This window comes from Accipiter gentilis, unplaced genomic scaffold, assembly GCF_929443795.1.
Source record: "Accipiter gentilis unplaced genomic scaffold, bAccGen1.1, whole genome shotgun sequence".
Lineage (NCBI taxonomy): Eukaryota > Metazoa > Chordata > Aves > Accipitriformes > Accipitridae > Astur > Astur gentilis.
The window spans coordinates 27,501-41,127 of NW_026061109.1; the positions used below are offsets into that span (position 1 = coordinate 27,501).

At 48.2% G+C, this 13,627-nt stretch overlaps 1 protein-coding gene across 1 annotated transcript; it reads left to right on the forward strand.

The window, feature by feature from the left end:
• The first annotated feature begins 7,569 nt into the window (after positions 1 to 7,569).
• Positions 7,570 to 10,452, forward strand: HOXC9 (homeobox C9). The gene is made up of 2 exons (XM_049797774.1): positions 7,570 to 8,131; positions 10,208 to 10,452. Exons 1-2 carry the CDS (start codon positions 7,570 to 7,572, stop codon positions 10,450 to 10,452), a joined length of 807 nt encoding a protein of 268 aa, XP_049653731.1.
• The last annotated feature ends 3,175 nt before the right edge of the window (positions 10,453 to 13,627 follow it).

Here is a 13,627-nt window from a genome sequence, read left to right on the forward strand (position 1 = left end):
GAGAGGTGCAGGTTGGCGTGGAGAAAGAAAGTCTTAAACTCCGAATATTTGGACTTTTCTGGGTAAGCAAAATGGCAGGTTTTCCCAAGGCAGGTTCAGCTCTGGCGGGAATGGTGTATTTTGGGGCTTTTTTTCTTGCTGGTGGATGGTGATATTTCGGGGGTTTTCCCTGCTTTGACTTCTTACTTGTGAGCCTCAGGGCAAAGTTTCTGCACAAGGAGTGTATTTCGATTGCAAAACCAGCAAAAAGTCCCTGCTCCGCAGGACGGGCGCTGGGTCTGAGTGTTATAACCCAGATGAGAATAAAATCACGTGCGATGAATGAATGTGTATTTTAAAGCATCGGTTTGAAAACATCTCGCTTTGCTTTGTCTGCTGTGTTAAAGATGCTGTATTTGAAGTGTGGAAAAGACGAAATAGTTGTTGATTCGGCTCGAAGCAATGTTGCGTAGAGTACGGCTGTTTTCATCATCCTTTTAGGTTGAATACACCAGGCTGGAAAAAAATAACGTAATAAGCGAGTTTAAAAAAGGGTAAGGGAAGAAGAAAAAAAAAAAGAAGAAGAAACTCATTCACGATACTGTAAATTAATATTTCAACAGGGACAAGGTTGATTACTGGTACATTTAACCATAATTATTTGATATTAGTGCTGTGATAATTGAATGATTTAAAGGATTCATTACATGTATGATGAGTTTGCCTTCTCTGTATTAACTATCTGCAGATTTCTTTCCCTTTCTTCTAACAGCATGTACAAGACAAAACAATATCTATTATGTGTATATTAAGATTGATTTTATTTCTGAGAGACCACCCCCCTGGAGAGAAAGAGAAGAATCTAAAGTTAATATATGTTTAGCAACCCAACTCCAGAAACGCAATAAAAGTTAAAATCTCCCCTACTGTTTTTTAATTATGATATTAGATCAGGAAGAAGGACGGTGGGAATTTATTGCTTCAACTATTTTGTATAGATGTGCCTGTTTTTTATGTAAAAACATGGGTAGTCAAAAGGACACCATGCTGTTCGCCTTCATCTTTCTTCGCGCAATATTGTTTGCTTTGTTGCTCCTGCTCATGCACTTTCTGATGCTGTTATCAGAGTAAAATATTAGCGATATTACGATACGCTGGATTGCATAATTTTTCTTGCGTCTGTTTGTATAATACTCCTCTCCCAGCAGGTGTAATTTTAAAACCTGGAGGCTTTTGCCTGTGTCTGTGTGTGTGTGTACACGCGTTGCCTGTGGATGAACTTTATCCTTTGCTGCTAAGGAATGATTTTGGGGCGGTTTTGCGAAAGACCTCCTAGCAAAAGCTATGGGGCGGAGAGGTTGGGGAGGAGGCTGTGGGGAGATGAGGTTGCCTTGATAAACTTTCCCTTTTTTTGCAGGAGGGGAAGAGCTGGGCTATATTAAAGGTTCGGGTTCCCCCCCCCCCCCCCCGCCCCCCCCGCCAAATAAAAGCTCTCCTGGCTTCTCGTGGACATTTGCTCGGCTGGATTTTGGGAGAGTCCCCTGAAGGCTCAGCTCTTCCCTACAAGACGAACCCGCTCCAGGGCTGGAAAACAAAGTGGGGCTGGCGGAGGGGATCGTGTAAATGGGAGCAAATGCTCAAGGTTGTTATCTTCGGGGGGTCTGGGGGTCTGGCTCGGACACCGAGTATTTACATAGGTATTGGCTCTGCAGATGACCTTTACAAATAACTGCTTGGAGGGAGGGGGTGAAGGAAGGCAGATGACGGCGTATTGCCTGAAGAGTCTTTATTTTAAGCCATATTTGTGGTAGATAGAGGCAGGTTTAAGACTGAGCTGATCTCCTGGAGGAGACGTTTGCACCAGGCCAGAGATATTGCGGTGTAGATTGGGCTGGAATCCATCGCCTAAAGCGGCACCCTTCGCCCCTCCGCCCCCCCCCCCGTCACATTTCGTGGGGTTATTGTCTTATTTGAGGGCACCAGGCTCTTCCTAACACCTTGTGCTCGCTTTCAAGCTCGCTGGTGTGCAACTGGAGCAGCCAAACAATAGAATTTGCAGACACAACTTGGAGCTTGCAACTATAGTTATCTATGCTAATTACAGGGTGTCTGACAGAAACATAATAAATGTAAAGGGAGAAGTATAGAAATATGTTTCTTCAGGCAGTATACACTTCGCCTCTCTGGGTTCAGGCTTGTTTTCTTGCTCTTCTTTTAATTTACTTCTCTGGGAAATTTTTTTTTCCCCTTCTCTTGACCTGCATTTCATATCACACCCAAAACCGAGCTAACCTGGAGAGCAGCGGGGAGAGGAGCTTTAATTTTGCACCCTCCCCGGCTGCTGCAGAGGAGCTGCTGGGTTTTGTGAACATCTGCAGTAGGCTTCGTCTGGTGGAGACCTGAAATTTTGGAAAAGGAGACCATAACACACTTAAAGAAATTGTTCTTAGCTTTAATTGCACCTCGGAATTTATTGTCTATTAGCCGTACCTCCAACACTGGAGAGACAGGAATTCTTAGCAACAAACAGAGGGGGGGTGTGGGTGGGGGGGAAGCACTTAAGCAGGTAAAAAACTCCTGCAGTGTCATTTTAAGCTGAACGCTCATTTTCTTCGCCTTAGCTATGACTCCCATATTGGCCGAGATTGAGGTTTTCACGTCGGTACAGAGCGATGTGCCTGCAAGTTCCAGCGGTCAATTGTTGTCCTGGGCAGCTTTTCCTATATGGTCACTTTTAAGGAAGCCTGAATAAATATGATTTTCAAGCAGTCAAAGAATTTAGCGGAGGGGGGTGGGGGGGAAGGCAAAGCCTATAGCCTGCGTTCGCGCTGCTGCAAGATTCAGGGATGGTATTTGGCCTGAAATTAAGCTTTCCCAATATTTATTTACTTTAAGAGACAATCCTGGAATAAACAGAGGCATCTGGGGGATCGGGAAATATTTTGCAGCCTCTTCAGAGAGTCTGCTTTAGAGTCATTCAAGCTATTGTGTACAATTTTTTTCCCCTCTTCTTTTTTTTTTTTTTTTTTTTTTTTTTTTTAAGGAAAGGAGGGGTGAAGAAGGAACAAAAGAAAGAGAGAAAGAACTTGGGCAGGCAAAAGAGAAGAGGAAGGGAATGGAAAAGGACAAAGAAGGGGGGGGGGGGAAAGGAACTTTATTCCGGGTTAGGGCTGAAAATGCAGGCGGGGAGTGGGAGCCGGAGCTGGCCGGAGGGTTACTTTCGTTTCTGGAGAGATCCGAAGGCAGCACCGCCCTTCCCTGCTCCTCCAAGGCAGGGGCTGGAGGTGTGCTGTGGGGCCGGGGGGGGGCGAAGGAGCCGAGAAAACCCCGATTTCTTTTTTAATCCGAACTTGACAGTGTTAATTGAACCGAGGGAAAGCGGGGGAATGCGGATGGGCTCGGGTTGGTGCTTTTGGGGGGTGGGGGGGTGGGGGTTTTTTTCTCCCCCCCCCCTCCTCCAGGAGACTCCGTCTGCCTGGCGGGGGAGGCGGGGGGGGGTCGGTGTCTGCTCATCCCCGACCACCCCCCCCCCCCCCCCGCCGGGGGTTGCCGCAGCCTCCCCGGGGCGGCCGGGACCCGGCTGCGGGGCTGGGGGGAGCTCCGGGCTCCGGCCTCGCAGGCTCGGGGTGCCCCGGCGGGCAGCGGCGCAGCCCCGCTCCGGGGGAAGGCGGCTGCTGGGGCCGGGGCTCGGGCCTGGAGCTGCGGCAGGAGAAGGGGGAGAGGACACCCCCCCCCCCCCCACGCCCCGTTCCTGGGGACGGCAGGCTGGCTTTTCCTTAGCAGCAGTTTTTGCCCCCCCCCCCCCCCAAAAAAAAAAAAAAATGTAAAAAGCAAGAAAAAGGCAAGAAAGCAGTGTCACCTCAGCAGGCAGGCTGTCCAATAGTTGTTTTTTCTTTTTTTTTTTTTTCTCCCTTCTGCCTCTTCTGTCTTTTTTTTTTTTTTTTTTTTTTATTAGGGTTATTTTTTTGTCTCCGTTCCTTCCAATCAGGGGACAATTTCTCAAAGCGAAACCAAAAGATTTGAAAGTGGGGAAAGAGCCTGGCTGCGCGCACAGGGCAGGGCAGGGATGCAGCTCGGGCTGAGCACACACAGCACTTGCAGGGAGCAGGGCGAACATGGGAAGCGTTTAGCTCCGAAAAGGTGTCAGAAGTCAACTGGGCAGGACAGTGCTCAGACAAAGGCTTGATTTTCTGTAACCTCCTAATTTGCGACTCGACTGTCTTTTTTTTTTTAATTATATATTTATTTTTTTTCTCCGCCAGGAAAAAAAAAAAAAACCATAAATACCCCTACAGCTCGTGGACTGCAAGTGTTAGTTTTGCTCAATGCAATTAAGTTTCCTTCCCCTGCAGATTCAAAAGGGGAGGTGAGAGGAAAAGATATTAGTCTGTCTGGAAGGGATGTGATAGTTCACCATCATTTCAGAAGAGGTAATCCCCCATTAAACAAGTACCGAAGCTTTTGTGGAGGCATAGGAGTCTAGCTGGAGCGTGCATAAAAGCTGCGAGATAACCTTGTAGCTGCTGAATTCAATAGCAAGGCGTGTTTTAATTCCAGTCTGGATATTTGCTTGGAGACACTGCTACTGCAAAGAAGAATATTTCAGGATATTGCTTTATTTGCCCTGCACTCTGAGTGGACTTGATTCACATAACTTTGCATTCATCCATGGGGATGGTTTCATGTCGAGATAAGCGTGAAAGGACAGTATTTTATGTGGGTTCACATCGTGTTAAATTTTATGGGGGTTCACATCGTGTTACGGGATTCTGCAGCAGAGAAAACGTCGTCTTAAGCCGTGTCTTTAGTCTTGAGCCGTGTCTTTAGTCTTGAGCCGTGTCTTTAGTTCGCTTTAAGGTGAAGTGTCTCCATCTCTGCTTTGTACTGCTTAATTCTCAGAGACCAGCAGTCCCTGAATGAAAGGGGTTTGTATTACAGACGCTATCTGATTTTTTTACTTAAGATCCCACGACAACATGGGGAGTGAGTAATTCCGTGTGCTGCAGGTTTCCGTGCAAATAAAAGAAATCTTTGCCAGATATGTTTGCCTTTGTGTAGCACCAACATGCACCATCCACGACTAATTTAGTGACCTTGCCTGCTCGCATTAAGGTTACAAAAACTGCTGCTACTTATTACAACTGCGTGGCTTTGGTAATTTCTGCTCGTTTTGCGGTTCGTCTGTGGTATATTCTGACATTATTATTATTTTTTTCCCCTCTGGAAAACCTGCCCACTGACTCTGCTTTTCAGTGCTTCTCTCCCTCTGCATGCTCAGTCCTTCCTTTCCCTCTCCCTCCTTCTCTCTCTGCCTCTTTTTTCTTTCTCCCTCTCCCCTTCTGCATATACATCTGCAGACAACCCTTCTTTTGTAAGGATTCTCTTTAAAATATTCCACCAAAGTGGAACAGCCAGGCTGCTTTTTCCCCTCCACATGTCACAGCCCACTATATTAGCAGCCCTGCAGAGTAAGTATTTTTCAAATGGGAATAGATAAAAGAATGATGAGTATATATTTTTTTATTTTTTTTTTTCCCTCGCGAACATAAAAATAACCGTCATTGGAGACTGGTGATTGACAGATAAATTGGTCTCGATAAAGGCCAAAGAAGACGTTCTCCTCCTGCAGGAATATTTCCCTTTAAGGGCTCACATAAAGCAGGGGACTTAAAACGGAATGAGGAATAAATTCTGTGGGGGAGCGAGTCGATGACTTTTCTCTTCGAATTTGGAAAATCCGGAGTCCCTTGACAAACACCCCCCGTCATATTTTTATTTTAAAGCCTTTCCTATTTTTCAAGGGGGAAATCCCATTTCGACCAGCAGCGAGGGCAGCCTTGTGCCTTTTTTTTTTTTTTTTTTTTTTTTCTCTCTCTCTCCTTTTTTTTTTTTTTTCCCCTCGAGCCCTGTGGACTGAGGTGCAGGATTTTATCCTGGCTCAGCTGAGGGGGTAAGTTTGGAGGGGCTGGGGGGAGTCTCCTGGCAGCATCACTCCTTCTTGCCTGGTTATCCCTGAATCTGCCTTACCCTCTTTTCTCCTGCTCGCATTTCCCATGCAACTTACCGAGGGGGGAAAGAAAAACCCCAATAATAATTGAGGAGGTTTCTGCCGTGTCCGTCCGTGGGACTTGCACAGAGTGGACAGACCGCCTGTCACTGGCGAATGCTGCATCACTGGAGACACCCTGCCGGCCCCCCCGCCTGCCTCTCCCCTGGAGGACCCCCCATCCCCTCCTGAGCCCACACTTCTCCTTCTTCTGGCAAATTGTCACCATTTCCCTCCCTGTCCCCCCAGCCCTCGAAAAGCCGAGGTGATGGAGAGCCCTGGAGAGCCCAGACAACCCATGGGTTTGGGGGGTTCGGTTGCTAAAAAAAATCAGGAGAGGTTAGTTTTGGTTAGGTATCTTAATTTTTTTTTTTCTTCTAGAGAAATCGCCTAACTCCCTTCTTTCAGACTCCAATGGGCGTGAGCTATTTACCTACCTGTCTTTCCTTACAAAAGAAAGGTTATTCTCTCAAAATGCAGGCAGGCTATCACCGATTTTTTAACGCTCCCAACTTCTTCAATCGATTTGGTGCAAAAAGAAAAGTTTCCAGGCGTTAACAAAAAGAGAAAAAAAATAAGAACAATCATGTGCCCACCACACATTGTTGCTTCCTCCTGATATGCAAAAGCTCTCTCATCCTCAGCTATATAGCTGAAACTCAGTCCTACGGTTTTATTTAATGAACGACACATTTATGAACAATCAAATGATCCTCGTAAAAATTTTATTGAAGGACATAAAAACATCCACGACTACTTGCCGAATAATGCAGCCTTTCACTGCAAAAGCTTAGCCTTTTTTTTTTTTTTTTTTTTTTTGGGGGGGGGGGTGTGATATTATTATTTCCCCCTCCTCTTTTCAAAGATGTTCCTCGTACTATGCATATATCGCCCCCCCCTCCTGAAGACACTTCTTTCCTAAAGCAGGACTAGACGTGCCTGTGCCCCACGGATTTCTCAGCTGCTCAGCAGCCTGACGATGAGACAGCGCTGCAAAAGATGACAAAAGCCCCTTTTGCTTTTAGGCTAAAAGCTTCTCCCCCCCCCAGCTCCCTTCCCCAAGTGGGGAGCCCACCTCCACCGCACTTCGCCCCTCTCCCCTTCCCACCGATATTCAATTTAATGTATCCATTAGAGGCTAGGAGCTGCAGAAGCAAAGGACAGAGACAAATTACGTCAAGAAATAGTTCCTGGACTACCTTCCACAATTACCTTCCACCTTCCTCAGCGCCAGGGCGAATCTCCCCCCCCAGCCCCCGGGTAGCGCATCCCCGGCTGGGACCGGCCGAGCCTCCCTCCTCCCCATCTCCGCCCCATCGCCAGCGGTTTTAGGAAAAGCCGGGTTGTGTTATTAAAAAAAAAAAAAAAAAGGGAAAAAAAAAAAAAAAGACCTGCGGATTGATCCACGCTATATTTTTGGGTAAATACAATCACGTGAGGGCGGGCAGCCAATGGCACACTGGGAAAGGCTGAAAAAATAATTACCTGCCCTGATTGTTCTATGAGAAGATAAAAAGTACACATACAGTTCATACAATAATCTTATGAATGTAAAAGAGGGGGGAACCATGTCGGCTTCTGGCCCCATAAGCAACTACTATGTTGACTCCTTGATAAGCCACGAGAACGAAGAGCTCTTGGCCTCCAGGTTCCCCAGCTCTGCCTCCCACCCGGCTGCCGCCCGACCGTCAGGATTAGTCCCGGACTGTGCCGACTTTCCGTCCTGCAGTTTCGCCCCCAAGCCGGCCGTTTTTACCACCTCCTGGGCTCCCGTCCACTCCCAGTCCTCCGTGGGCTACCACCCCTACGCCCCCCAGGCGCCCGTGGGGGCCGAGCCCAGGTACATGCGGACTTGGCTGGAGCCCCTCGCCGGGGCCGTCTCCTTCCCGGCCTTCGCCCCCGGTGCTCGCCCCTACGGCCTCAAACCCGACGCTTTCCCCGGGCGACGGGGGGAGTGCGGCCCCGCCGACGGCCGCGGCTACGCGGACTACATGTACGGGGCTCCGGGGGAGCTGAGAGACAGAGCCGCGCAGACAATTCCTTCCCCGGAGTCCGAAGCCATCGCTTCCAGCAAACACAAAGAAGAAAAGCACGAATTAGACCCTAGTAAGTCGAAGTCATTCTTGTTTACGACCCGGGGAGGCATTACGGCTTCCAGGACCCTACTCAATAAAATGAAATTACCTTAGAGAGCCCGACCCTAAAACTCCAGATACGCAGGAAGATCTGGGGGTTTGAGCGAGTCCGCCTAGCAGAGCCGGAGAGCGAATATCTGTACTTTGTTTGGGGCTCTTTAGTCTTTTTTGGTCCGGTTTTTGGTTTGCTTTGGGGTTCTTTTGGCAAGGGGGGGCGGGGGGGGCTCTTGGCTTCTTCGCTCCAATGTCCGTCACCTTCCACCGGGGGGAATTAAAACAAAAAGAAAGGAAAAGGGGGGGGGGGGGTTAGAGAGAGAGAAGGAGAGTGCGTGTGTGAGAGGGAGCGAGAGGGGGTAGGCAGAGGGAGAAGCCTCTTCGCTTTCAAATATTTCCACTTTCAAAGAACAAGGAAGAGTTGTAGCTGGCTGGAAGGGAACGCACTGATGTGGCTTTTTCTGGGGAGGGGAAAGGAACATCTCCGGGTAAACGCAGAGGTGTCTCTTTATCTATTTTGAAAATCAATAAAAGCTCCACCGGTGCAATTATTCATAAAATGCTCCAACACGTGGGAATAAATGAAAAGGTGGGTGCCCTGGCTGGGGGGCCCGGGTTGGGGCTGTAGGGGAGAAGTAAGGAGGAAAATTGGAATTGTAAAGGCATAAACTAAGTGTGTGGAGGTAGCTGAGGGCAAAAGGCAGCCAGCGCAGGACATTGGACCATACACTTGAAGAAACATCTTCTGCAGCCCAAGTGAGGGGGGGCGGGGGGGGGGAGAGGAAGAACCAAAAAAAAAACCCACCCCAAACCCCAACCCAGCCATCAGGAAACCTTGAACATTGTAGGGACAGGAGTCAGGTAACCGCCAGCATCATCCTCACCTCCAGCCTGCAGCGCAGGGAGCCTGGACCCAGCTCTGCAGAGGGGACCAGCTCCTGGGGGGGGGCGGAGGGGGGGTTGTTGTGCAGGCAGGAGGTCAGCTCAGCTCCGGGGATTTAAAAAAACCAAACCAAACCAACAAAAAAACCACCCCAAAACAACCCACCCCCTCCTCGCCAAACCCTCCCGGAGAGGAGCTCAGCATCCGCAGAGGATGCTGCGGGGGGGGGGGAGGCTGCGGGTGCACCCACCGGGGGACCGCACGCCCCCGCAACCGCTCGGCCGTGCCTTGGCTTTGGTGGGACGACCCCCCCCTCAGCCCCCGGCCTAAGAAGCGGGGGATTTCCGAGCGATAAAGCTGGGTGACAGCAGCTTGGGAGCACCTTGGTGCCTCGGTATCTGTCTGTCTGTCTGTCTGGGAAGGAGCTCCCACCTCTATTTATGACAGGCGGGCTGGTGCCAGGCTCCCTCGTGATAAAAATAAGTCGAGGAATCAGGGGGCGAAAGTCTCCTTTTGCTGGCAGGCAGCTGCCTAAAACGGGCAGAGGGGGGAAAAAACCCTTCTCCCAAGGAAGGGAGCGGTGGGCTTTTGCTCCCCTGCCCGTGCGGGGATGTGGCAGCAGCGTGGAAGGTCCTTTAGGTCGGGGGAGGGTGGGTGGGGGAAGAAGGAGGAAAAAAAAAAAAAAAAAAAAAAAGCCAATTTTCTGGGAGCCAGTGGGACATCTCGCGTGTCATCCTTAAGATATTAAAAAAACAAACTCGGCTTTCCAGGTCTGGGAAAGCTTCTAGGGAAAGTATTGGAGAGCTGAGGTTGTAAAAAGAGTTTATGGGCCTATGAAATGGTGGGAATTTTGACTTTTTATGACTATGTTCTTAGATTACTGCTAGTAGCAGTCATGTGGATAATTATTATTTTAAACCCATTGCTACAGTTTTATTTACTGAAACTTTTATGTGAGAACAGCAGCAAAAGAGAAGGAAATGACCCCTCCAAAATAAACAGATTAAACTCTTCTGAAGGTCACTTAAAATATTTAGGTAAGATCTGCTAATTAAACAGGTTTCTTTCTATAGATACACCAGGGCGTGGAGGGGGGGAGGGAAGAAAGGCCAGCTGTGTACACTGATTTTTTTTACCCCCCCCCAAAAATATAAAAATCTTCTTTCTCAGACAATCCCGTCGCAAATTGGATTCATGCGCGCTCCACGAGGAAGAAAAGATGTCCTTACACAAAGTATCAGACCCTGGAACTGGAAAAAGAGTTTTTATTCAATATGTACCTTACACGGGACCGGAGGTACGAAGTAGCCAGAGTCCTTAATCTCACTGAACGCCAAGTCAAAATCTGGTTTCAGAACAGGCGAATGAAAATGAAGAAAATGAATAAAGAAAAAACCGATAAAGAACAGCAATAAAGTTGGCAAAGTCCAGTCAATGAGAAACGAGGGTGGAGAGGAAAAAAAAAAAAAAAGAAAAAAAAGAAAAAAAAAAAGGCTGGTTTTTGGGGTTGAAATGTTTCTGACTTTGAATGTGCGGATGAATGTTTAGCATTATAGGCAAACACAGCAAGCGTTTTGGGACACGAGTCTTTTCTAAAATGCAACTAAATAAAAGAAAGATGTTGGGGGGGGGTGTTTTCTCTTCCTTTCTTCTTCCTTGTTTTTTGTTTTGTCCTCCTCAGAAAACAAACACAAGAAGTACTTGAATTTATTTTTTTTTTAGTATTTTATTTCATAAATTAAACTTATCCAGTATTTTTATTTTTTAATTCCGCGAGCTCGTGAGTGAATATTTTGTACAAAAGAGAGGAAAAAGAGAAAAAAAAAAAAAGACTGAAGGGAATATGGCTCAATGATGTTCTGTCACGGTGTTGAACGTTTCTGCTGTACTTATTTGTGTATTTTATTCTCGTCTCAGAACCGTTCTGTAATATTGTTATGTTCGCTATTGTAGAGCAGCTCTATGTAAATATACCTAACGTCACGGGAAAAAAAAAAAAAAAAAAAAAACAAAGAAAAAAAAGAAAAAAAAAATCAGTATGTAGGTGTCTTTTTATTTAAAGCCCTTTGCAGAGGAGCAGCCCCGGGGCTTTGCCAGCCGGTGCCGGTGCCGGTGCCGGTGCCGGTGCCGGTGCCGGTGCCTCGGCGGGGCGGACCCGAGCATCCCCCGCAGCCGGAGGAGAGCGGAGGTTTCTGCTTCCTTCCCCAGCACTTTTCTATTTCAGAGTACCGTAATAAAAAGGCGCTGAGGTAAGGGTTATATGTGCCATCAATTTTTAGATTGGGATAATTAATTGTACTAATTTATGACCCCAGGCAATCGAAGGATATGTAAAAAGACTAAATATGGATGCTGGGAATAGAGGAGCTGGCAAAGGCATCCGCTCTCTGCCATCCACTCAGGGGGAGCTTCTGCCTTATCGATGGGTTGCCAAAACTTGGAGGGTTGCTGGAAGTGCTGCTTCTCGCAAGACAGCCCAGGAGAAGGAGAAAAAAAAATAAATCTGGGGTGGAAAAGGGCTGGGGGGACAGAAGGAGCAGAGGAATAAAGAAATAAATGTGTGGTGGCCATGCGGCAGCCTGCAAATATTCGGGTTACAAGGCGAAAAAAAAAAAAAAAAAGCAGGACCCCCCCCCCCCCCTTCGCCCTACACGGGGAGATTTGGGGGAAAAAAAAAAAAAAGAAAAAGAAAAAAGGGGGGAAAAAAAGGGTTGTTGGCTGCAGAAAGGTCAACCCCCCCGTCCTGCCAGGGCGAGATGGGGCTGGTGCTGCGGTGGCTTGTGCAGAGGCGAGAAAACACGCTGCCCACAGCGCATGGAGCCGGGATTTATCAATGGCTCCTTCTCTGGGCGCTTTCCAGGCTGCTGAATGAGAAACAAGAGGCAGGAGATTGTATAAAAAATGAGCAGCGAGGGATGTTTAATCATAAAAACTTGTTATAGGTCCCTTTCTTTAATGAAATGAGTGGAGCAGCGTTTTAATCTTTCTAATCAAAACCAGATCAGGCGAGCGAGATACGTTTGTCGCCCTCGTCCCAGTTCCTCCGAAATAAAAAAATCTGGAAGCGATTACTTCTGCTGATCTCATAAAATATTGCTCTTTAATATTTCTTGCTGAAGCATTTGGAGGTTTCTTTTCCTTCCCCTGATTTGTGTCCTCGCTTTTAAAGCGGGGTCTATTTTTGTCACCGGAGGGGGACAGGCGCACCGCGGTCTATCAGCGGAGACATCCCTGGAGCAGGGGAAGCTAAAAAGCCCTTTTACAATCCCAGTTTTGTGCTAGGTCTGTTTGGAAAAACCTTAACGAGCGCAATGAAATGGTCAGGTTAGAAAACATTTTAGCAGAGCGAAAGATTTATGGACCAGAAAAAAGAAGAGGGGGGGGGGGGGGGAAATCTTTCCACCTAAGTCATGTCAATTCATTTCTTTTATTATTATTATTATTATTATCATTACTTTCCCTCCCGTCTGCTTCTCTCTCTCCGTTCATCCCGCCTCAAATAAAGAATAAAATCCTGCAGGGTCGGGAAGCGGCTCGCCCACGTCCTCTTCGCGAGAGGGGAGAAATCATCCCCGTTTTATCGTTATTAATTGGGGGGGGGGGGAGGAAAAAAAAAAAAAAAAAGCCTCCCCATCATCATTTGGACAGGACTTTGGAGGCAGTTTCGGACCCGGCTCTCTGGAGGGGCTTGTCAGGAGCGTTTAGCGATGTTGAAAAGACATGATGTATGGAAGTTCATTTTGGCCCCCCTTTCATTCAAGCGGATCTCATTTCCAGTGCGACCACAGCCTGCTCCCTCCCCCTGCCCCCCCCTGCCCTCCCTCCCCAGCCCCCCCCCTCCCTCCCCAGCCCCTCTCCCCCCTCCCCAGCCCCTCTCCCTCCCTGCCGCAGCCGTCCCTCCGGCCAGACCCCCACCCGAGCCGGCGGGCCGCGCCGGAGATGCCCCTTTGTCTCCAGCGAGCTGCTGGTTGGGGCTTTCTTTTGTTGGTGGTGGGTTGGGTTGGGTTAAAATCCTGCCGCAGTTTTAGTTCATGTGCAAGGCCCCCGGTATCCTCAAACCTCCCCCCCCCAAGTCCCCCGGTGAAGGGTTACACCAGTTATAAAATGCCATTTGGCCCTGCTGGGAGGCTGCGCTGGTGCGGCTCAGCCATTGAATGTCTCCGCCACCGCAGCCGGCGGAGAAAAAAAAACCCACCCCGGTGTGGCTCAAAATAAATAATAATAATTTAGGAAAAAAAAAAAAAAATGCGGTTTGCACCCAGCAGCACACCCTGTGGCCAGCCTTTCCCCGGATTAATGTATCAAAATGCTCCAATTTCGGCATTCTTTGACATATGGCGCGTGTGTGCAGACGCATACTGATACAGCTATTGTGTGCCGGCGGTTGTGAACATGCACATGTATTTCTGCCCGGGGAGAGATGCGCTTGTAGCTCTCGGAGAGAGAGAGAGAAAAAAATATGTATATATATAGGCACGTATATAAGGTTCTGGGGGTGGTTTTTTGGTCGGGTGCGTGTGTGGTGTGTGTGTGCCTGGTTTCAAATCTGCCCTTTTGTAAGGCACACAAAACCGACAGGACCCTACAGCT